Source organism: Scomber scombrus, chromosome 10 (assembly GCF_963691925.1).
Source record: "Scomber scombrus chromosome 10, fScoSco1.1, whole genome shotgun sequence".
Taxonomy (NCBI): Eukaryota; Metazoa; Chordata; class Actinopteri; order Scombriformes; family Scombridae; genus Scomber; species Scomber scombrus.
The window spans coordinates 16,954,573-16,980,341 of NC_084979.1; the positions used below are offsets into that span (position 1 = coordinate 16,954,573).

A 25,769-nucleotide genomic window follows, 5' to 3' on the forward strand; every position below is an offset into this window, starting at 1 on the left:
AAATTGTGGCCACATGTGACCTCTCAGTCTCAAAATTACAGGGTCCATACTCAATGTAGCATTAACATCAGGACCAATGTACTTTGTGACTGAAAGTCCATTTTTTGGACATCAACTAGAAATCACTTGTGGGACTGAAAAGTTTGTAGTTTGATCTTTCATGGTGGGTGGCAGCTGTAGTCAGCTGGAATTTACAGCAAACAGTGATTGTGCAAACACTCCATGAACCTTTTCTGTGTTGCTTTAGCAGCTCTTGTCTGAAGGAGTGTAATTATTAAATTAATATCTGTATTGTAAATGATGTGCCGGTTGAGGTCATGAGAATGTTAAAAAGTAGCGCTGAGGAGCACAAACTGCTCCAGTAGGACTGAAAAGTTTGTAGTTTGATCTTTCATGGTGGGTGGCAGCTGTAGTCAGCTGGAATTTACAGCAAAAAAGTGATTGTGCAAACACTCCATGAACCTTTTCTGTGTTGTGTTTGGATTTGAGCTAATTCTACTTGCTAAATCTTACGCTAGTCCGTGTGTTCGTTAAATGAAAGGATAGGAGAAGATGAGCGGTCTCACAGGCTATTTTATTTAGCAGTAAATGAATAAAACATACAGAGCTCTGGGTCGAGATCTTCCTGTCCCTGATGAACAACAGTGTTTGTCAGTTCATGAAGTCTGACCCACTATGCTTTCCCTGACCCATTTTATACACAAATACAGAATGTTTATGCAATGTGTGAGGTGTTGTCTCCTCCGGATTGGCTGTTGATCTGACTCCATCCTCCATCTTCTCACACTCCAGGATATGTGACTTTCCTGTGACCTCCTTAAACAGGCGCAATAGTGACTTCCATGTGACCCCCTTCCTCTGAAACTACACAATCACCAGACATCCTGTGGGGTTTTTTTTAAGGGTTAGTTCTGCATCGTTTAACAAAGGATGGTCAGGGCTATGACTCTGACTGTTTGACCCCGATCTCCTGTTAATAATAAACCTTTAACCTATACAAGTGGGACGTGTCAACATCAAGAATCTACCTATTTAATTACACTTCAGGGTAAACTGTCTTCTAGCTGGGATGCATTCTTATTACACAACAAGCTTACTGCTTTCAAATTGTTACACATAGGACCACATATTTATATGAAACAAACAATAAAGTAATTAATCCCCTTATCTGATATTTTAGCAGTGGCCAATTCATAGCATATATCTACAGTTGCTTTAGCAGCTCTTGTCTGAAGGAGTGTAATTATTAAATTAATATCTGTATTGTAAATGATGTGCTGGTTGAGGTCATGAGAATGTTAAAAAGTAGCGCACAGGAGCACAAACTGTTCCAGTAGCTGAACACACTGTGGTTGTACTGAGCAGGGAGTAGGGTGTGAATGTGTGTGGGCTGGGTGTGAAGAAGTGAGAACTACTTCTCTAAAACCACCCTGGTGAATAAAGGTTAACAAAAACCAACAACACAATGACTGGCATCTTTTGTGAGAGAGAAAGCTATAAGGTTTTTAGAGCCACCTCTTAGGGCAACATCTAATGACTGTTTGATACAGTATTCATTTAAAGGGTCACTTCACCCAAATTGCACAACAACCCTGACTTTATCACTGGTGGTAACTAGCCATGCAGATTTTTGGTTTTATATGCTTAGGTTTAAATATATATGCCTCTGAATTTATTTCCACCTCTACTATCTCTTTGGTAAAACATACTTCCAATAAAAATAATTGCCAGCATAGTGTGGGAAATATCCAGACTAAACAAAAGGAGTTATATTATTTTTCATCACTGAGCACTACAAACAAAATGACCTTCACTGTCATTGCGGTGATGGCAGATAACATAAAGATGGATATATCGAAACCTCATCGGGTAAATTTGAAAATATCTGAATGGCTCGATACTACTGTTTGTAATTTGGATGAACCGATCCAATCCAATCACAATGCCATCATGGCACCCCTTTAGAGCCAACACAACTGTCTACTGCATTACTAGAACTAGATAGACTAGATAGAGGAACTATTTCATTATAAAATGTTAGAAAAATGGCATCTTAGGTTATCTAAATCCTCTTCAACCTCATAGCCTAAATAATATAAAATACTATGTGTAGTATGTAATTGTATGTCATATAGTATTAGGAATTATATGTAGAAATCCACATAATAATAAAAAATAATAAAATATATATTTTTTATTATACATCCATACCATCATTGCACTAGTATGTCCAAAGATTCACTGTTTTATTAAGCAGTACATATATATATACTATAACAAACAGTAAATGGACACAGGCAGAACAAAACATTGTAAATATAGCTTGACATACATGTCACCAACTAAAATAACACAACATTTGGCAAACTGGGATAGGTTGGGTGGGTCTTCCCTGAATACTGGAGGGACCGGTTAAGGGTTAAGGTGGGTGGGGTGGGAAATAGAAATGGAGATGTTGGTATGTTGTGCTCTGTCCTTTTCTTCATTATGTACACACTGCTGCACCACCAGCCACGACTTTTCCTCTCACCTCCTCAAACACTCTGAATGAGATAAGAGAGAAACAGAAAGGATTAGAGAGATTTCTACACATAAGCACACACACACACACACACACACACACACACACACACACACACACACACACACACACACACACACACACACACACACACACACACACACACGTAAACAAACTCACCTTAAAACATAAGACCTGTACTTCTGCTGGTCCTTTAACGACACTGGTGGAAAGATAATAAAAACAAGGCCAGGGTTAAATGGGGTCATGAGGTGTTAATAATCTCTTCAACCGGCAATATTCTGAGTGACACTGTGTGTGTGTGTCTGTGTGTCTGTGTGTGTGTGTGTGTGTGTGTCTGTGTGTGTGTGTGTGTGTAGTTGTTGGATTTATATGTGTGCGTGCGTTTTCCACCAATGGTTATCTGGCTTGGTTTCTGCCCTCTTAGCCCATTCTCCCTTCTTCTCACGGCACTCCACTCAGCCTGTTGACTCATGGTAATGTGAAGAGTTTGGCTGTGTGTCAGATCATCTGGAGTCATTTTTAGAAGCTGTGGAGTGTTGCGCTGACATCACCTCTACTCCCCAACCCACCCGAAGGCGCTCCCTGTCTAATCCTTCGTTTTCCCCTTGAGGCGCCCTCCCATGTATGGCTGTGCCGTACAGGATTGCATCCCGACACTCTGTACAGACACACACATGCTCACAACATCCATAGGGCGCAGCTCACGCTGCGATCCTTTGGTAATGTGATCACAAGTGGACAGCTGTAAATACAGGTGTGAATGCATCCAAACACATTGAAGATGCATAATGATCTAATCACTCGAGCCACATGCAAGGGTGATGAGGCAGGCATGTGACCCCATTTACAGTGTAGGGTGAACACACATATCTCTGACTGGACTGAAGGTGAAGTTTGTAGTGTGCATGTAGCACAACAACTGCATCCAATTTACTGCTTATGCAGCACAAACAACTCAGATGAGGAACTGAGGCCTTATATTGAAGATTAAGTACCAAAATGATTTAACGGCCGTCCTCTAGCATAAAGTCCTAATTGGAAAATGTCAAATGTTTTGTCTTTTGGCAGTGCTCATAGTCATCTTGCTGTGTTTACATGTAATTTTAAAATTGGATTGTTCATCACTTTTCACAGTAGTCTAGTGTCCAACTAGTAGTGTAGTGTCCTACTTGACTACTGTCCTTTATTTTTCAGGTTCATGGTTCAAGAATAATCCAGTTACAAAAGCAATTTCCTTGCTGGAGAATGAAGATGTGATTTCTTTGTCATGTGCATGCTAAGCCAGTTTTTGAAACTTTGTAACATATGCATGTGTGCATGTAATTGACTTAGGAGTCAAATTTAAACTAAACAAAACTGAGTGCCCATTACAAACTGAACAGCTTTGCACACATTTTTTCCCCCACTACAACAAAGCCTGCCCACTCATCGCATCATCAGACCAAAGGCACCAGAAGAACCTTTAACCTAGATTCATCAGTGGACAGGTATATCTTTGAGAATATACACAATATTGGTATTAGAATAACGGCATACAAATGTAATGTGATGGTAGGATAGAAATGTAAGCAATGACCAAAATACATGCATTTTGAAGTCATAGGGCCTGATTTACTAAGATCCCAAATAGTGGATACTAAATTGCGTGCACAGTGCAATAAATTGCGCGATTAGTTTGCGTGCATTTTGCGAATGATCTACTAAGAATAATTGCGTAAATGAAAACAGGTGCAACGGGGTGAAGACAGCAGTATTTACATGAGGGTTTTGCGTGTCTGAATGGAGAGTTTGGACGAGCAGAAAGCTGCAAGCGCAAAATGATATTTGATCAGGTTCTAGTGGAAGAGGTTAACAAATATATTGAGTTATAACAAAAAAAAAGGTTACCAGAAAAACCGACATATGGGAGAGTATTTGTGACAAAGTCAATGCTGTTAGTAAAACCAAAAATATTCCACTCCAAAATTATTAACACAGGTGGAAAAAGTCCGTCCTGTGCGTATTCTGTCATTGTGCCTCCTCCTCACAGTGACAGAAGCCATCTGTGCGCAGTGCACAGCCGGTTAATACCTGCCCTTCAAAGGTATTATTTATAGACGCAGTTAGCGTCAGAAAAAATACCTCCAGGTTTGGTAAATCACAATGAGCGTGCTAGATAACATATTTGCATTTTCCCCTCCCTGTATTTTGCACACTGGGGTTGAAACGCCCCATATTAAATATTCATTAAGGCAAACATACTAAATGGACAGCGCGTACTATCTTGCACAGTTGAAAGATGCAAACCTCATTTTTTGCGGGTGATGTCAAGTTTGCACACGTTTTTACACACGCAAACCTTTAGTAAATCAGGCCCATAGAGTGTTATTTAAATGACAGCCGTAATAATTACCATCTATGTTCTGTTTTATGTACTTTTAAATGAAGTATCGGTTCACTCAAGCACCAGTCAAGTCCTGTTTGAGTTTAGGAGGAGGAGCGGAGAGACAGGGGAGACTGATAAAAGAAAAAAAAGAAGGAACTGATAGTAAACTGACAGGAAAACAGGGGCCTAGTTAAAGGTCTAAACAAAGCTCTGGGAGAGAGACCTGCCATCTAAAAAATATTTAATAATATAATTTTCTCCTTGAGATCATATTCTGGATGTATAGCAGCAATTGTGAATGTTATTGGGTTTCACAGTGCTGTAAGAAAAAACAGTGGTATGTCCTTAACAGTGAGGTAAAACCATTATTTTTCACCCTTTAACTCTTTTACAACCACCAGCTACTCTGGGCATCTCTTTACCAACATGTTAAGCCGTCTATCCTTTTTTAGTTTCCCTTCCTTTTTGTCTTTTTCACTTTGACGCCCTCCCTCATCACTCCATGGTTTTAAAAAAAACTTTAATGGGACTTGTCAGAAATTGAGATGACACAGTGAGCATGCCTTCTTGAAAGGAAACACCACTCAAGTGTTTGAAACGCTTAAATGAAAGTGTCAATACCCACAGTCAAACCTAGATGCCTAATAGTGCGGGTATAAATAGATTCGAGCTTTAAAAACATCAAATTTGGTATTCCTATTTGACTGACATTAATCTTTGCCACATTACCACATCCAAAAGCAGGAAGGGCTTGCAATGCACACGATTTACATAAGAGAAAGGTGAGGAGGAGGGAGAACAAATGGGGCCACACAGATGAAGAAGAAAGAAGAGGGTAAAAGGGCAGAAAAATATGAATTACTGGTTTTAAGAACACAGAAATGAATTAATGGTCAGCACCCACTGGAGTATTATCAGTCTGCCAAACTAAAACTCTTAAATCTATAGCATCTATAAGTAGTTTTGTACTAATGGAGCTTTAGTGAAAGTTCAGTCAGGAAGACTATCTTTTGCACAGTCAGGTCTGTAGTTTTATTTCTCAGCCCATCTGTCATTCTCATTCCTAACGCATGCTCGGTCATAATTTCCTCGCTGTCATTGCCAGGCTGTCAATTGAGACATCAGCTGCTCACATTAACTGGTCACATCTAACCAACAGCACAGTGACACACCTTTATTGTCAGCCTATCATATTGCTGCTGTCTTTTTAAATGTCTTCTCCCTTTCTGCCTCAGTGCTTTCATGGTGCCGTTATGCACGCCCCATCACTTCCCCATCACTGCTAAGTGTTGGTAGATTCATCAGTTCATCACTTCATCAACCTCATCAGCCTTGTCAATCTCAGCCGCTACCACCACCAGTGTCTGGACTCCATGAGGGGTTTTATCTTTCTTCTGCTCAGGACTTATGTCCCCTGATTCAAAATCTCCCTGTTTGCACTGTTAGATGAAACTACCTGCCTAAACTACCCACTAACTGCAAATGCTGCCTACAAAAGCTTTTTACATTGTAGTATTGCTACTTTTACTAAAGTTAATGATTTGAATATGTCTTCCACCACCATCTCAGTCTCTGTCTTGCACAAGAATATGAGTATTTCTTTGTCTTTTTCCTTACCTCTGGATGTTTAGGTTGTTGGTTTATTTCCCCTTCTCACTCTCAGAAAGAATAACCTCTGTTGGGAGGGGAATACACTGTATAGTTTAATCATATTTTAAAATACTGGCATTGCATTACAGTTATACAGTTTCACAAAAAGGTTGTCCAAAATCCTAACATTTAGATTAGATTAGATTAGTTTATTTTATTTTGAATGTGTAAAAGAAGAAAAAAACAAAACAAAAACAAAAACAACATATAAAAAAAAAAAGAAAGCACAATGGTCTCACTGAAAACAGTGAACTTACAGTGAAAACATGATGCAATTTAGATTGATTGTACAAATTTTGACTGTATTTACTGTTAACTTTGTTCTTTGGTTGTCTGTGAATACATACGTTTGACTTCCAGTTTGCAGGAAACCATGGCCTCTCCTTGAGCGTTCTTGGCTCTGCAGGTGTACGTGCCGCCGTCAAAGCTGCAGGGCTTACGGATCTCAAGGGAGCAAATGCCCTGTTGTGCAATCTGACGAAACTTTGGATCATCACCAATGACCATCGCATTCTTCAGCCATTCGATCTTAGGCTAAGGGGAGGAGTGGAGACATTTATAAACATCACACCTCATAGTCATACAGACGGTAGACAAATTAAAGGAAAAACCAACACAGTATCTTAATATGATGTTGGGCCACCAAGTGCCGCCAGAACAGCTTCAGTGTGCCTTGGCATTGATTCTTCAAGTGTCTGAACTCTACTGGAGTGATGAACACCATTTTTACAAAAGATATTACCATATTTGGTGTTTTGATGATGGTGGTGGAAAACTGTATAACATATCTGTCCAAAATCTCCCATAAGTGTTCAATTGGGTTAAGATCTGGTGACTGTGAAGGCCACAGCATATGATTCACATCATTTTCATACTCATTAAACCATTTACTGACCCCAATATGGGACCAGGCATATTGACTGCTGGCAGCTTTTCATTCAATGAGCTCAGTCAGTCTATGGTGAACCTTACAGTTCAGGAGACTTGGAGTAACATAAGACTTTTCCTGACCCCAGGTATGTAGTTCCCTGGTTTAAGTAGCACTCTCTCTGCCTGGATTTCCTGCTGGAACTTCATGGTCCAGGTTGAATTACACGTCAGCTGATGCATTCAGAACTGTTTGCCTGAACTCTTCCACAGTGATGTATGAAACATATTTAGTTATGCGTGGCTGTGCATCACTACTTTCAAAATAGATGTTTCTACTATTTAAGGGAGGCAGACATATCTAAATAAAGGTCAAATGTTTTGTGAGTATGTTTAGTGAGTTATTCTCCCATGAAATATAGATCCACCAATTTTTCTTTCAGCTTTTGTTTTGAATGTTGTAAAGTGTTAATTTGACACTGTAATTTCCCTTTTCCCTTTGGAATAATTCTTCACATATTAGGATGTGGGAGAAAGATTTTGAATTGAGAAGGTCTAGATTTGAAAGTTTGAAACTAGGTTGAACAAAGACAGTTAAGTGAACACTGATCTTATCTGTTGATGATGACTCTCTACCTACATTACCCTCACTGAAAGTGGAGGTAGAGGATGACGTTTTCATCCTAGGCCTTAGCCCAAGTTTATTTGATCCTTTGGCAGAGAGGGGAGACACTGCTACTGATGTTGATGATGATTTACATACCTATACCTCTAACACATGTTAATGCTGCTGGTGCTGGTTTTACTGCTAATAATGTGATGACGGCACTACATGTCAAACTTATTTTCCAATAATTTAGTTTAACCTGCTGACATCAACCTGAGCTGCACTTTATAATTAGTGCTAATTAGAGAAGCTAAAATGCTAAACTATGATGGTGATCTTTGTACCTGCTAAACATCAGCATGTCTTCACTGTTAACCTTTAATGGTCAGTTCAGTTCAGATTAGATGGTATTGACATATAAAGATAACATCTATTCATTGGCAATGCACCTTGCATGTCGGGGACTACTTCATTCTCGTTTTTCAAAGAGATAACTGTCAAAACAATGTAAATATATATAATATATCATCGTACTGTTATTATTATCTTATTATCTTCCTCTGTCTCTTTCCTGCCCCATCCTGTTTCTGTCTTTAGACATGCATGTGGCTGGTTGTTATAGGGACAGTCAGTCACACTGATAACGGTGCTGCAGTCTGAAAGGGTGGCAAAAATAGTATCTTCTGCGATACATCTCCACTTAGCCATTACAGGACAACAGAGTATACCTCTTATCACTGTCTCTTCTTTGTCTTCCCTGTTTATCTTCCTCAACACACTCTCTGCCTCTATACAAGACAGCTCTTTATCAGAAACAGAAGGGCAACTTATCACACTACATGCCTTTGTGCTGGACTTCCTAAGCAGTTCTCAATGGGCTGCGGACTCTGAGCCAGGGAGGATAATGTGACTCAATAAACACATTCTATAAAACACTCACACCCCACAAGTATGAAATAATTTGTTCTATAAAGTGAAAGACTTTTTTAAGAGAATGAGAAAGGAGGAGCATGCATGAGTGGGTGTCAGTGTGTAACAGAATTTTATTTTATGTAATTCAAATCTTTATAATTAATATTGAGGGATTAACCTGTGGCAGCAGTTTCATGTGTACAGGGTTTAAACAAGGGTTAAGTAAACATTCAGAGTATGTGGGTCTTCTGTATGACAGGGTATTACGTGTCTGTCTCCCACGGACAATCACTGGATATGTTTTCACACAGCTGCTACTACTGGATTGCTCTGACTGCACAACTTGAGTGTGCTTGTACACATGAAAAGGCACAGTGGACTCATTTAGACATGGTGGATCCGTGTTTAAGGACCCTAATTTCAGGCCCAGGGCGTGAATCAGCAACTGGGTCCTCTTCATCAAATACTTGGACGCATACAGACACATGCCACAAGAGAAATATCCCACCATTGTTTCTTGACCTTCTCAGCTGTCTTTGAAACATTTCTCTACCAGCCCTTCCCCATCCATTCCTCTTTTCATGGTTCTTCATTTTGGCTCCTGTGGTCAAACTGGGCGGACTGTTTGATTTGTGTGGCATGCGCAGATTGTCCTGCAGACTGCTTCTGTCCTTGGTGAGTAGCCAAGGACAGCTAGGACGCATAATCAACTGTATTTCCACCATGGCCTGCCACCTAAGCCGTATGCGTCAGTCAGACAACTGTAAAGATATGTTTAACCAAAGCAGCGGCCGCCAGGAACAGTGAGAGACATACTGAAACTTCACATACACATACCAGTGTTAGCCTTGCCTCAGTACTGCAGTGCATCTTTATATCAGTGATATTAATATCTTATTCTAGAAGCACACTTAAATGATTTATTGAGGGGCCCTTATAAGAACAAACATGTTTAAATATAGAATAAAATAAGCTATAATATAATTTTAGCAGCATGCAGCATGAAATATATCTCAGAACATGACAGGACACAACTTTCCTTTCTCCACAGATGTTTCAATAGTCAAACATCCAATCACATGTGAAAACAGTAACCAATCAGGAGCTCGGACTAGCTATCAGTGGAACCTAATAACACAATTCTTGACAAATATACACAAGGTAAGAGAAACATGAGCACAAACTGCATATTAACCTGAACAGGATACGCATGGGGTCATGGGCATGACACATGAAACAATATACTGATCCATGGGCCTCAATGCAAGCTGCAGTGTGTGTATGGACAGTAAGTGTATGCCTGACCTTGGGGGATCCACGAACAGAACACAGCAACTTGGTGGTGTATCCCACAGTAGCGGCGCGATCGTTGAGGGGTGTGGTGAATTTGGGTGCCTCAGAGAAGTCGTGCTCCGGGTACTCAGGAGGCTTGTAGACAATACCTAAAAACACAAAAAGCAAAGTTAAGATCTCCTGTTGTTTACAACACCAGTCTAAATGCCAGTACCTTTAAAGTGGTAACTAATACCAAGTGTTCATTTAAGTTCAATTATCAATCCAGGCATGATCCTACTATTGAAAGGTATGATAATTATGTGGCAGCATCGGAAAGTTTTTGCTATTAAGCAGCTGCAGTCATGTGACATACATATAAGTAAAGTAAAGTACAATTTATTTATAGCACCAAATAATAATAATAATACATTTTATTTATAAAGCACTTTGCATTTGAAAAACAAAACTCAAGTGCTTTACATAGGCAAGAGAAAATATAAAAAGGTAATGCAGCAGTCACACAATACACACACACACACAAACACGTTACTACATACATACACACATACATTCCTGTGTATGTATGTATGTATATATATGTATATATATAAACAAAAACAAAAATAATGTCATAAGTTATAAAAAATAAATAAATATGGATAAAATGCTAAGAGCCTGATGTCAATATGTTACCCAAACGCCTGATGCAATTCTGGTATTTTTTTATTTAGGAGTGCACCAGTTATCTGTATATAACCGTTCTGTCTACTGCTGCACTATTTCTTACCATTATATGCTGGAAATGTATTCACACCACTACTCACAGTGTGTTTGTGCTAAAAGTATATACTAAATGAGGCTGGTTTTGACCACGAGGAGACTATTCAACTTTGGGGATCTGTAGGATTGTTTGGAACACAGCAGAAGGATATGGTACAATCTGAATAAATCTGCTCATGATTTATCTCACTATATATAGTAGGCTGATAGACAAAACAAGACATTTCAGGTTGTATCTCGGGCTTTGGGAAACAGTGATAGTAATTTATCACTATTTCCTGACATTTTATCAAGACAAAGTAGGAGTAGGAGAACCTACAGTGGCGAAAGGCCCCATCTCTAGAGCCAGTGTTTGTTTTGTCTGTTCTGTGCTACTGTAGAGACCTGGCTGTGCAATATGGTGGGCTCTGTGAAAGAGGACCCACTCCCTATGTAGATATAAGACACTAGATGCCACTAAATTATACATACTGCACCTTTAATAGATAAATCAAAAAAATAATCGACAGATTAATCAAAAATGAAAATATTTGTTTTGTTAGTGCCATTGTTGTACAGAAGAGAAACCAGACAGGCCAGGAAAAGATTTTCACCACCTTTCAGATCATCGTCTCATTTCTGAGTGAAACTCAACTACACCTACATAACTGAATGACACTCCTAGCACGGAGGCAGACACAGGTAAATATAGACTCATCAACACACACACACACACACACACACACACACACACACACACACACACACACACACACACACACACACACACACACACACACACACACAGAAGTGAAACATCTACTCTGGCAGCTGTCTTAATGTTGTCTGAGTCTTAAAACTCTGGCACCTGGCACTGGCCAAGAGTGACTTATGATTAAAGCAGTGTCAAGGGCATTTCCGCTCCTCAAGTCTTCACTTTAACCACACACACACATTCAATACAGCTCATTAAAATAATGTCACTGCAGTGACCACTTCCACTGCAGCTCTGCCACTAAAACTATTTATTGTATCAACAAATTAACTCCATAAGAATTAAGAAACAAATCAAAAGAAGGTCACCTGTCTTCTGAATGGTGGCCACCTCCTTAGTGACAACACTATTTTCACTGATACCCACTTTGTTCTGAGCAAACACCCTGAAGGAGTATGAGTTTCCCATGATGAGGTCTGACACAGTGGCAGTTAGTCTGTGATAGTGCTCCAGCACTGTGAACCATTCCTGCAGGGGAGACAGAGCCAGTTTAGTTCAGCATAGACAAAAAATTATACTGGGATGTATCCTTATTGAGACAGTCACTGTGATCTTATTCTATGAAATCTATTTTCTCCTTCTCTTTTTTAACCTGTCTCCTTGATTTTCCTCCCCGTCTGTCAATCCATTCAGACATCTGTTGAGGGATCAGGAGGTCTGTTTTAGGCTAATTCTCAACCCATGTCACGTAGGGCTGGGTATCGTGGCCAATTTCCTAAATCAATTCGATTTCGATTCATAAGGTTCTGAATCGATTAATCACTATTTGATTTGATTCGATTCAATACAATTCAATCTGCTCTTAAATAAACTACAACATTCCATCACTGCAAATTGCATTAAGGCATTGTTTATTAAAGTAACCCCATGCGTTGTATATCTGTTTGTTTCCCTATTTTCATATTACTACTGCCGTTTCAAAACATATTGTTTCTGTAAATGATGCCAACCAATAAAGCTTTGTAAAAAAAAAAAAAAGAACTTCATGGGGAAAAATCGATCTCATGCCCTATGAATCGATTATCCAAAATATAAATGAAATCGATCCAAAATGAATTAAATCGATTTTTTGACCCGGCCATAATGTCACGGTAGATGGATGACGTGTGTCAAAGCGAATGTATTCTAAGTTCTTCGATCTGATAGTATTTTTTCTAAAAATCTTAAATGTTCACTGGCAGCAGTATCCAATCACATTGCTGCCAGATCCATTTTAGCAACATGAGTCACAACTTTAAAAAATACCTATTAGCATTTTGATAGACTGTGAAGTAAACCCCAGAGAAAAAAGGCACACGGTTATAATCCAAAGGAGATCTACTAATTAGAGGCGTTTATCCATATTGTAAGAAGAAAATGGGATGGGGAGCAGTTGATGCTTAAATACTTTGCACATCTAAATCACCTCATATCACATATGTATGTATTAATGTTTCCAATTGAATCAGCAGAAAATCAGTTGGATAAAGTGTCAGTGTGCTCGAAATGAACTAGTTTGTGGTTGGATGAAACATCACATCTGTTCCAAAAAGTCTTCATGAAGAGGGAAGAGATAATAGTTCAAATATGTGGGTAACAGAATTGTACTTGTTTGTACACACAAAAAGTAACAGAATGGTTATGTCAGAAAAGAGAGTTTGAGAGAGAAGCTCTCACCGCCACACACAAGTTGTCAAGTGCAGCTCAATTTCTGCTTCAGACACTGTTTGACACCTTAACCCCCTGATGCAAATAAAATATCCAAAGTCTTCCCTTATGGTGGGGCTTTTGAAAAAAAAACCTTTGCAATTCACAATTTCCATTTAATTTGTATAATGTCAACAACATGTAACAACAACAGGATTAGTTTGGTGTAAGAAGCTATATTTGTATGTGCACTCAGGCCGTACCTCGGTCTTCTTGTCAGCCTTCTGGACAGAGTATCCTGTGATCTCAGTGTTGCCATTATCCTTGGGTGGAGTCCATTCCAGAGCAGCGTTAAAGCCCCAGGTGTCCACAATCTTTATACTGGCAGGAGGACCAGGCAGCTCTGAGGAGACACATTACTGTGAATTATTACTTAAAAAGACTCCCATTATCACCAGTGTGTTCCTCACAATATGAAAGGTTTCTGCTCTCACAAAAGGCTCACATTTGTATGGTAATGCCTGTAATGTCAGCTCGCACATAAAACAGCAACAGCTGACAGCTGGCTCAAACACTCTGGGTCAAAGGGCATCATTGTTAGCAGTGTGATGTATGTTGGCAAGTGCTTTGGATTTCTTTTGGAGCAAGTCACAAGTCTCAAAACCATTGAGGCCCGTGTTTGTCAACAAGTTAGCTCCTCAACTGGGAGGTCTGAAATTCATTCGTACATGTCACACGCACATGCCTGTTTCCATATGGCAGCTTGTTTATGTGCAAATATATGAATGCCATGTGCGACTCACCAACAATCTGAATTGTGAGGGTGGCTCTATCTTCAAAGCTGTCCACCTTAATAGCCATCTCATAAACACCAGAGTCCTCTCTTTGAGCTGCACGGATAAATAGGATACTGTCCTTGTCGCTGTTCCTGACGTTGACCCTCTTACGATCCAAAGGTTCACCATCCTTAAGCCAGGACACCACAGGTTTGGGCTTTCCCTGAAGAAAAAGATGGGAGGATGCAAGGTAGTGTGATGACTGAAGTTCTCCATGTTCCTCATGAGATAATCAATAAGTGATATGTGTGTGCTGGCTTACAAGAAACGGGATGACCAGGTTGATCTGCTCTCCAACCTTCTTTATATGGCGAGTTCTCAGAGCGCGGGGCATGCGGACCTTTGGGCGCTCTGAAAAACAAGTAGAACACATTTTTTATTTTGACGACCTGAATTTGATTTGTTTCACTTGCTGATACATTTTCAATCACCTGGACAACTAACTCAATCATCCACTAGACAGCTACAACTACTATTACAGCGTAGAGTGTGCTAATTGTTTGGTGTACAGTTCCCATATTTGCTCAACATGACAGGTCAACAAGCTCTAAATAGATCGGCCACTGTTGGCAAAAAACATCTTCACAGAAGGAGCTCCCATTATCACAATGTTAGTTAATAGTTGTTAAAGGAAGATGAGTCTCTTTTGCATTTATAAACAGTGTATAAACATTTCATAAATAGGTCATAATACCTGCAATGCATTTGTGAGAAGCTATACTGACATTTTCACTGGGATTGGTGTATAAACAAATACTAAGCAGTATAACACAGTTTGAATGATATATGTCATTTATAATTGTTGACAAATACTGCACAGTAATAAACACTTTATGGTGTGTTATAAACAATTTCTTAAATATTTGTACTGCTTAAAAATACTTAATGGGGGGTTAAAAGTATTATAGTAGTGTTACCATATTATTGAATATTATAAATATTGACACGTTTCATTTATGATACTGACAAGTAACAAGTAAGTAAGTTTCTGCATGTGTGAGGGACAGTACAGTATCCAGGCAAAGAGGCAAAAGAGGAAGCTGCATCCAGCAGCTCTTAAAATAGCTTTGGTGACGAGAAAGTCTTGGATGAACCCTGACAAGTGTTCACTCATGTCATGCACAAAGAATCAGCAGGAGGATGTCATCACTTTCAACTGACTGGAGCAGTCCCACATTATATCTAGAGACAGTGAAGTACAACAGGCTGGAAACTGCAATGACTGCAGGTGTGTTTTAGCAGTGAAAAAAATTGTTTGGATGAAATTGCAGTGGTTGAGACTTAGCAGTGACATTTATCTGTGGTGGATGGTTTGGTATAAGGTGGGTGCTAAGTATTAGGAGCAGCATCCCTCGCATGTTTCTGCATAAGCAGCAAATTACTGAAAAGCTCCTTGAGCTTACAGGATATATAAAACCAAAGAACTGCTACCCTACATCATCTCTCTCACCCTGCTGTAGCCACCGTCTCTCCACATCGAAACGTCTTCTGATTTCACACCCCATCAACATCCTGTCTATCTTCTTTTTCGCTACTCTGATTCTCAATCCGTTGCACTCCATCTCACTTGGTTTCTTGCCCACTCTGTCTCATCCTCCTAACATTTGGCACCATAACTCGGCCTGTTAGGACATTTCTGCACATTGCTGCCTGGATCCATCTCCTGGAACCATTATTCCCAGTGAGGTCTACATCCAGATTTGGCTCAAACACTAATCCCTGCTAATCAGCACACTTTCAAGCAATGCCCAGAAGTGTTGTTGGTATTACAGTATCCAGCAGCCAGCAATTCCTCAAGCAAACCATCTATAATCTGTCTTTGTCGCTGGATAAAGATGTCTTTGTGGGGGGCTTTCAACATATGTAAGACAGTGTGTCTTTATCAAAAGCTTGTACATGTAGGTGGGTGTCTGGTCAGGACAGTGTGTGACTGACACACAGCTGAATTTAACCCCCCTACAAGCCACCCAGAGTCCATCAATTAGGCTCATGTTTCGCTCCCCTCTGTTGACCAGCAGTTCTGGTTGCATGACCGCATTTCTCCAATAAACGTTCCTGTTTGTTTTGCAGCAGTTTGAACCCTGAGCAGGAAATACAGTAAGCTGTCCCTCTGAAAGTGGATAACTGGGATAACTGTCAGCTCAGGTCTACATGTCAATGTGACTCAACTTGTGAGTGTTGATGGAAATTCACAGCTAAGGTAGCAAAACCAATTTTGGTTTAAACAGAGTTTGACAAAAAATACTTTTTTCCAACCAGCTTCATTGGAAAGATATACAAGTTAGGGCGGGGTATCAGACTCCAACACTTTCTTTTGGCAACAGAGTATCAAAAACCATCAAGCACTGAAAATGCCTCCAATTTTCAGTGCTTCTTCTTGATTTAAATCATACTTTTAGACTTAATTTTAGCAAAGTTCTTGTACAGCTTAAGTTTAGACACTATTTGAAATTTGTGAGATTTGGTTTCTTTTCTAAAATTAAAAAACGACTAGCCATGCTAGTGGCTCTGTGAGGCTGCAGCACTGCAGACACGTAACCATTTTTAAGCTAAATGCTAACATCAGCACGCTCAAAGTGATAATACCAACATGCCAGTGTTAAGCAAGTGTAATGTTTACCATGTTCACCATCTTAGTTTAATGTGTTAGCATGTTAACATTAACTACTTAGCACTAAACACAAAGCCTGTTGGAAATCTTATCATTTTTGCAGGTATTTTGTCACAAATCCCATTTTTGACCTGATTACTGTGACTATGGATGAGAAATGAGGGGCTCCACAAAGTGATTACCATTTATCTTGAGGGGGACATGAGTGCCAACAAAATTTCACGGGAATCAAACTGTAGTTGATTAATTTTTTTTTTAGTATAAGCACTAACAATCTGGGATTGTGTTGGCAATAGCATTCAAAAAATGACAGAACCATTGAAATCATTAGAAATGAATTGTTATTCATCTGTTATGGACTTGATTATATATAATAATGTCATAATTGATACCTGCCAGACATTAGGGAGAAATTGTAATGAAGAAAGTTACAGTGAGGGCGCACTTGTGGCTTGATAGAGTAAATAAAGAATATGGCTCCATGACGACTCATTAGCCAAACGTTTTCCTTTGCCTGACAGAGACCATTAAATCATCTTTAAGACTGATGCAACAGTAGCCTGGCAGTGACCCAGTGCAGTGGCTTTGTGTGAGACTATGTGCTACAGTAGTGCAACAGATCTTATTCACTATATGAGTATCTGGGTCTGGTGTTTTTCTTTGATCATGGTCTTTGTCTGTTTATTTCCTAGAAATGCGACATTAAGGACAATCAAATAATCAATTCTGTCAATTAAGATTCATGTTTTATACACAATACATTGTATTATCTTGTTACATTTATAACAAATCTCTGTGAGTCCTGTAAGTTGTTACCAGCCACAAACAAATACACAAAGACTGCTGCTATAATTAAAAAATAAATAAATACACAATACATTTTGTGAGTGCTCAACCTAGTTATATGTCATACCTGCTGAAGGTGTGTGTACATTCAAGTGAAAACATGACTTACAGCTAATGAAAGGTCTTGTCACCACCTGTGGGATTTATGTACACACATTTGTGCAGTCCATTTGAAACCCTGGCAGTTAATACCTCCCAAGTTGCAACACAAGTATTTTAAGGATAGGTCATAAGTTACAACTAGCAGAGAGCTCCTGATAAAGACGATGGAAACAGACATTTTTCAGTTTCATTAATTACACCAGAAAAAATGGCACATATTGGGAATTTGGATTTTTGGGGAAAAATCTGAGAAAATAGTTTTGCTTTTTTTTTTTTTTTTTTTTTTTTACATTTGTTCCTTTTGCTAATAATCTCATACAGTCTGTTTGTAAGTATTTGGACAAACTGTGAAACCATATATCATTTTATAATTTCTGTGTATAATTCTGAATGCTTTTGCTTTCAATGTGGTATTCAGAAACAGCAATAAATGTTAACATTTTTTTGATTGATTCTTTTGCAAGTTTGGTCTTTGCTTTCTAAATATTTGCTTATGCTTTGTTTGTTGTTTGGGCTTTTTACCTATTCTTTGCTGTATTTATACATTTGAGCGGAATTTCCCTTTAAGTAGATACTTATAAGTGGCCAGTTATACAGTTTGAAAATTGACATTTGGTTGCTACTCACCAACTACCTCGCGGATCGGCACAGGCTCTGCAAGTGCACCAGGTTCACTGCGGCCGCCAGGGTTTACAGCCACCACGCGCACATGCAGTAGGTCGCCTGTCGTCAGATTCTTGATGCAATAACGGTTAGTTGGTATCAGCTCCTCATTAGCCACAACCCAGTCTGTAGCTGCAGGGAAACCCAAGATTTGAGTTATTATGTGGCTTCCAGTGCTATTTTCATGTTACCTTTGCATTAAAACATGATTGCATGAAAGGCTGCAATTATTTTCTTCCTATATAATCCTTTTTTTTCGTTTACCAAAGTGTAAACCATCCTTTAATGGGACATGTTAAGTGGTTTATCACCTGTCGACACACGTTTACAAACAACCTGCCCATAAGGAGTACACTTTGGCTGCCATGATGATATCTCAGAAGGCATGCTGTCATCTGAGCAAACGAGCGCTTCTAAAAGTGGTGTCAGGAGATAGAGTAACAGCCGGCAAAATGCTGCCTGCCGTATACGGCCTGGACGCAACTATGAGTCTATCTGCCCTCTGACACTCTGGGGACAGGTGCAGTGTCGCAGCCTCACATGCTGTACGTACACACAAGGCACATGACTGTGTTCACTAGCATCTGTGGACTTACTTCCATCCTTGCAGTACTCGACAGTGTATCCATCCAGGCCGGAGTCTCCAATGGTCTCTGGTGTCTGCCATTTAATGGTGAGGCTGGATTCATTCACATCCTCCACGGATAATTTCAGAGGAGCCCTGGTGGGGACTGATGGAGATTTTAACAGTGTAGATTAATTAAGGGGTGCAGTGGAAAGGAATAAGATGAAATTACACTGAAAAACAGAAAATGGGATAATATTCTCCATTATACATCACCATTTGGGATTTACTCTTTAACATCAATACTGCACATCCATTTCCATAATAATTCATCATCTGATGTTACCAATCACTATGTCAGCAAAACTTATTATCATTCTGTCAACCAAGGAGTTTAGTTGCATTTTATCTTTTACAAATTGCCAACAGTTTTCTTTCATCCAATGAATCATCTGTGAGGAGTAGATACGACAAATTTCAAATATTGACTATCTCATTGGAACTGCAACAGAAATATTCAATATCATCTCTCAATCAGTATCATTGGGTGTTCAAAGCAGGTCTGAGCTCAAAACAGAGCATAAATGTTGGTGTTACCTGCAGGAGGTGGGGGCGTGGGTGCTTTGGGTGGCTCTTCAACTACGGCAGCTTCTGCTGGAGCAGCTAGCATTAAAAAAGCAGGAAGTCTTAAAAAACAAAAAATAACCATAGGATCTTTTCCATAGTGACATTTCAACCTGTAACTTTTCAAAACTATATTCAAAGTTTGATTTTAAATTTGAATTTCTACTGCAGACTGATCACTGTTTCTATAGGAAAAGATACAAAAGGGTTCAAAGTCTGTTAAGAACTGGTCATCACAGCTGGGGAAATGCATGATTGATGCCATATTAAATAAAGATGTCATTGTTTGTGTGTGTTTGCAGAGTACTTTGTCATTGAGTAATTATGCTGCTGTCTGTGTGGTGGTTTATGTTTACCGTCTGCGGGAGCATCTGCAGCGGGAGCATCTGCAGCGGGAGCATCTACAGCGGGAGCATCTACAGCGGGAGCAGCAGAACCGTCTTCAGCAGTGGGAGTAGCAGCTTGCGTCAAAATGCCATTAGGGAAGCCAATTAGTGACTTACATTATGACATTACTCATGCAATGAATCAATCACATTCAAGCTAATTTGAGAAGTACGCTAGTGAAGCAAGCAGCATGACAGAGCAGGATGAAGATTTCTGTATTTCACAGTGACAAGAACACTACATAAAGAATCATAATGGATTGTGGAAAAGAAATCAAACATACACACAGAAAACATGAAAATGTACATAAGGTTAGGTTTACAGATATAATTACCAGTAGAGACAACGGGTCAAAAGCAGGAAACACACAGCATGTGTGGGAGACAGTTTGACACAAACACACATCATGCTTTTGGTGTGTGTTTACCCTCTGCAGAAGTCGTTGAGTCGGCTCCTTCCTCAGTGGCCGTGGTATCAGCTGACGTTAAGGGTTACATGTTGAGGTTAGCATGCAAAAACAACACCAGTTATTCTACTAAATCCACCATGTATGTACTTAACCACCAAGAAATGGAAAACAACAGTTTCTAAATGCAAGAAAGAGAGACACCTTCAGGCAGAGTAAGAGAAGATAAAACCAGTAGAACAATAGTGAACAAGTGGGGAGCAACTGGTTGATCTCTGGGTTTGGCAGTTCCTGGGGTGGTGATGTAAATATCACTGGTGGGTCCAGCAATGCAGCCATCGTGTAAGTCCCATACATTATGTGCTGCAATTTGTTCCTTTACCTCTAACAGGAACTGTTTCTGCAGGCTACTTGGGACTTGGACAATGGCTGTTTCATTGTGAATGTACGCAGATTAATGGTAGATAAACATTAATAAAGCAAAGCATTAACAATGCTGTAATTCATGCTCATGATATAAGGGAACTAGTAAAGAAGTTATTTCTATATCTGGAGAAAATGGCCTTGACAAATGCCGTTATGGTCTATTAGTTAAATAAGTGTATTGCAATTTCCAGTCTCTAGCAGTCCTTCAACACAAAAAGTTCAACCACTGAGGACCAGAGGCACAGAGTTTTGATGGTATTATACTATTCCTCATAATGAAGTGACATTAGAAAGAATTCTAGTCTGCACTGGTAGCCTCTCGTCAAATATTGAAGAATTGCCACATTATGAAGAATATTTCAGTTTGGTTATAAGACGGAGGAGGAGGTTAGAGTTGCTCTTGCAGCAGGGCTGGTGTCTCCTTTGCTGCATGTGCTGTGACTGAGGAGCTGACCATCTGGAGTCAAAGGACTTTTTTGTGGAAAGAACTCGGTGTGTTCGTACAAAAGTCAGCTGAATTAATTTTATCTACTGAAGCTTAAAATGCTGAATGCGAGTGAAACTTCCGCAGGATCTCTTGGAGACTTAAAATTGGAGGAGCCATATGTATCCTCAGGTGCAAAATACTTTAAAATGTAACAATTTATGCATGCAGTTAACGGGTGTTAACGGGTTAAACGTGTAAACACTGTATTTTGACTGATAATGTTAATATAGGGTTATGTGGAAAAAGTCCAAATTGTAGTCACTTAGGAAGGCTTAGTTGTAAGACCCTGGATGACTGATATTTATCAAAAACGTCGACATTTAAGTCAGTTATCTCTAGTCAGTTTTTAAGAAATTTCCGCAGGTAAGACGATGCCTTTAACTCCTCGCTTCAGTACCTGGAGCGCTTCCCTCAGCAGCAGGGGTATCCTCTGCTGGTGCAGCGGGCGCTGCCTCTCCTTCCTGGGCTGCAGGTGCTGCCTCGGCCGGTGCTTCTGCTGGAGCAGCTTCGGCAGGTGGAGCCTCTGCAGGTGTCTCGGCAGATGGAGCCTCTACAGGAGCGGGCTCAGGTTCCGGGGCGGGCTCAGGTGCCTTGGCGGGAGCCTTCTTGGCTGGGGACTTCTTGATGGGCGCGGGTTTGCCTGGCATCGTGCTGACAGACAACCAGTTCGTCAGGATGAAGGAGCCTGGACGTGGTTCGGTAATATATATAGAGTGTGAGGGTTGATGGGCTTGTTGGGAACTCCACCTCCTCCATACCCAGACTATGATACCCACCTCCTCGCTGGAGTCACATCCCCATGCCTGTTTTGACCTGTAACCTGGTCTGCAACAGAGGCACCACTAATCCTGGCTCAGTTAAACGTCAGTAACACTTGTTTTTTTAACGTCTACAAGAAATGAAACCAACATGTAGTTTTGTGATGAAAAAAAATCACATTCATATTAAATGGGCTAATAAGTGGTAATATGCAGTAGTATTGGCACCCTCATGTGGACAACATAAAATAAGCAGACAACCAAGACAGTGATATGAAGAATGGCATGACTTTATTGTATCCATTGCTCAATGTTAGACATATGGGATTTGATGTGGTTATAGAGACATGCCATACAACCATTTTTAGGCCCCCTTTTAAGCCAAGTGCTCCTTCCTTCTGGAGGAAGACAATAAAACCAACATGGACGCTCATTTTTCTGCATACAGGGGCCAAGCCTTCTCTTAGATCTCTACACTTTTTTTTGAGTGATTGTTGTCGCAGATGCACTGACTATTTACAGTGTTTACAACATTGATGTCATGTACAAAAGAGAAAGAAACCTTTACAAATATTTGCATAAGAAAAACAAATGTCTGCTCTTAAAAAACAAACGTGAAAAGAGGAAGATATCCAGTTATTAAAAATCCCTCTCCCGTGTTAAGGTTAAGCGTGGTAGGTCCAATGAAACAACACTTTGGGAACAAACCAGGAATACATGCACTGACGTTACATCTCCATCTCCAGGCTAAGATCTGTTTTTACACTGCTTCTCAGGCAACTCCTCAAAGACGTGCAGTCTTTCATACTTATCGTTCTTGAAGTTTAAAACAGCATCATATCACACACATACACTGCTCAGCAATTCAATCATGATTACACGCGTAACTGATACACACATCGTCTTTCCTAACAGCTTATCATCATGACTACCAGCCAACAGGTCAAAATAGAAACCCACTCTCCACCCAATTCTGGGCATCAAGGTGACAAGATTAAAGCGACATCAGAGTAGGTGAGAGGAAGTGATGACATATCTTCCTCTAAATCTAGGCCTCTGTGTGGTAGTAGCTGAAAAGCAGCTTTAGGCCAAATTGTGTTTCAGGCACAGATAGACTTAGGCATCATGTCTCTACTTTATATCAGCACCCTGTTTGGAAAGCAGAGGAATATCTGGACAGAACATGGCAGTCTGAGGTACTTCAGGGTCAAGGGGCACCGAGCTAAAAGGTTTTAGCATATCTCTACTATATAAAGTTTCCTCCTCTTTTTAATGCTGTCTTCCTTCATCACAAGAACAGTCAAGATGTGAGCAATAAATACTCTATGTAATCTAGTACTCTAACATATATTATGTGCAAACTGATGACTGAAAGGGATGGGAGGAAGCCACTTAAAAATTAGATTCAACTGTCTTTACCCCTCTCTTAACTCTTAAAGACAATGCATGCTTGAAAAAGGTTGAAAAACGGTTATCAGAGGTATAAAGAGCAAATACAGCAAGGAAGATACAGATTCTAATCACTCGATGGCCGTTTTTGATGAATGTGAAGTGACTGAAGCAGTGATAGCAGAAATTTGACACCTCTATGTTGTAGACAAACGATGATATGTTCTTGTTGTGTCATGTTAGGTATACATCTATGATAATTTCTGTGTGCGGAAGATTGGTGAAGATGACTCAGTAAAAAATCCTACAAAATAAACATTTTCAAAGCTGCATCCTCATCTATCACAAGAGAATTTTGTGTTTTAAAACAGGTTTAAGTACAGTATATAAGCAAGCAGAGCCAGAAATGGTCGACCGTTTTGGCAGACGAGATAAGATTTTTCTGTGTGTTTATGATATAGTATGTGAAGTCAGGTCAATCCACTGCCATCAGTTGGCTCTCCTAGTCCACAGGTGTATAAGTGTTTGATGCCAACATGATGGGTAGTTTCTGTGGTTACGACACCGGTACATCACCACGGATAATGACGTTTTGTATACAGACTGACCCTAAAACCCATACATAGTTCAGTTCCTTATTACTCCATGCATGTTACTCTTAGAGCTTCACAATTCTGATATCTGATCCATGATATATATCTCTGTATGACACAAAGACTGAACTGAGTGGAAAAAATATTCAAGGCAACTTTTATAGTTGTGTTATTGAGTTTGTGTTATATTCTACTGAGCACCTTTTGATTAGTCAGATAGCACAACAGGAGAGCACTGATGAAGATGCTGCCATCTGGAGGAATTGCTAGTGAGCTGCAAGATCATCTGATAATCCCCTTTAAAACTCGATCACAGCCTCCTAAATCAATCCAATTACCACATGTAGAAAATAAAGTGCATTTTTGGCTGTGGTCGAGTGATGGTCCTACATCTGGGGAAATCAGAGTCAATTACTTCTGAGCTTAATTTCTTTTTGAAATGAAGCATAAAAGAACACCAGAAAGCACCGATAGTTGTGTTGAATATTTGAGTGAAAGTTGGGGCAGTCAAATAAAAAGAAAATAATGGGTCTTGATCAATAGGATTATAGGTAATATTTTGCATCATACTATTCTGGTCACCATGCAGTTGCAGATTCAACAAAAATCCATCTTAAACAAACAGAGGAGACGCGTCAACATTTCTCCTCGAGATGATCATCACAGCTTCCTATCATCGCAGTTAAATTATCTTTCCAATGTTCTGATAGCAGGGCAGAGCAAACCCTTCATCTGTTATCACTCTCTATGTAGATCCTTTACATGTAGCTTTATAACTGCTCACTGAGCACACAGTAATGTTCATAATTCAGTCTTTAAAGTCTCACTGGGACTGCACTTTCTCTGTGTCAGCCATAATAAAGAGTCTATAGTTCCATAGCCTGACTGACGGTCACGTGTTATCCTCAGAGTGCAGCCTGGAGAGTGGGATCCAGACTGCCTTCCCGCTCTGGAGACTCAATGCAGTTGGCCGACTCCTGGAGCTTCAGCAGCATGGCCATCTGGGGAGCAGGAGGAAACAGGCACAGTGAGTTAAACTGCAGATTGACAGACATGTTTTGTTTTCCAGGATTGGATTTGGTTTGGCATAGATGGAATATTTCTTGAAATATTGCTCACATGTGTGCACTTAACATTAATATAAAAACAATTTCTAGGACAACTCAATTATATGGTTTGTGAAGGACTGCCATCACAATTTTCTTGAGCCTGGCAGGACATCTTCATTGTCCGACCAATGTTCCACAAAAAAACAATAATCAGTTTACAGTGATATAAAACAGGAAGAAGCCTCACAAGTGAAAAGTCAGTTCCAACAAATGTTTGGCATTTTTTAAGGTTGATATATGGAAAGATGCCTATTTACACTAGAGCTGCAATGATTATTTGACTAATCAATTAGTCGATCAAGAGAAAATCAATCTGCAACTATTTTCATAAACAATTGTGCTGAACATTTGCTGGTTGCAGGTCCTCAAATGTGAGGATTTTAAACATGGAAATTATTATTAAATTATTCAATTTTAATACAATTTTTAAAAATGTTATGACATTTTACAGAAAAAACATTAATCAAGAAAATAATTGGCTGATTAATCGATAATGAAAATAACTGATGCCCTTTATACATCCAGCACTGAACAACTTTAGCATTCATTTGGAGTCATGTTTCTGGTCAATATTCACTCTCCTTTT

The 25,769-nt window shown here is 39.6% G+C and overlaps 2 protein-coding genes across 2 annotated transcripts in view; both read right to left on the bottom strand.

Moving 5' to 3' along the window:
• Positions 1 to 2,210: 2,210 nt before the first annotated feature.
• Positions 2,211 to 21,981, bottom strand: mybpha (myosin binding protein Ha). The gene is made up of 15 exons (XM_062426977.1): positions 21,838 to 21,981; positions 21,732 to 21,786; positions 19,985 to 20,044; positions 19,602 to 19,667; positions 19,036 to 19,170; positions 18,404 to 18,571; positions 14,480 to 14,568; positions 14,185 to 14,380; positions 13,645 to 13,784; positions 12,064 to 12,223; positions 10,252 to 10,388; positions 6,908 to 7,094; positions 6,528 to 6,585; positions 2,702 to 2,744; positions 2,211 to 2,543 (listed from the first exon to the last, which is right to left on the bottom strand). The coding sequence occupies exons 1-13, from the start codon at positions 21,979 to 21,981 to the stop codon at positions 6,551 to 6,553; spliced, it is 1,572 nt and encodes a 523-aa protein (XP_062282961.1). The 3' UTR covers positions 2,211 to 2,543; positions 2,702 to 2,744; positions 6,528 to 6,550.
• A 399-nt stretch (positions 21,982 to 22,380) lies between these two features.
• Positions 22,381 to 25,769, bottom strand: part of LOC133987477 (neuron navigator 1-like) — an 86,384-nt gene continuing 82,995 nt past the window's right edge. Inside the window, exon 32 of the mRNA XM_062426862.1 lies at positions 22,381 to 25,075. Coding sequence (XP_062282846.1) covers positions 24,980 to 25,075 — 96 coding nt within the window. The 3' untranslated portion in view covers positions 22,381 to 24,979. The remainder of the gene's footprint in view (positions 25,076 to 25,769) is intronic.

Coding starts and splice junctions, on each gene's coding strand:
- mybpha (XM_062426977.1), bottom strand. CDS start 21,981: ATGCCAGGCAAACCCGCGCCCATCAAGAAGTCCCCAGCCAAGAAGGCT. Junction 19,171..19,601: donor CACGCCCCCACCTCCTGCAG/GTAACACCAACA, acceptor AATCTCCATCAG/TCCCCACCAGGGCTCCTCTG. Junction 7,095..10,251: donor CTGTTCGTGGATCCCCCAAG/GTCAGGCATACA, acceptor TCCTCCCCTTAG/CCTAAGATCGAATGGCTGAA.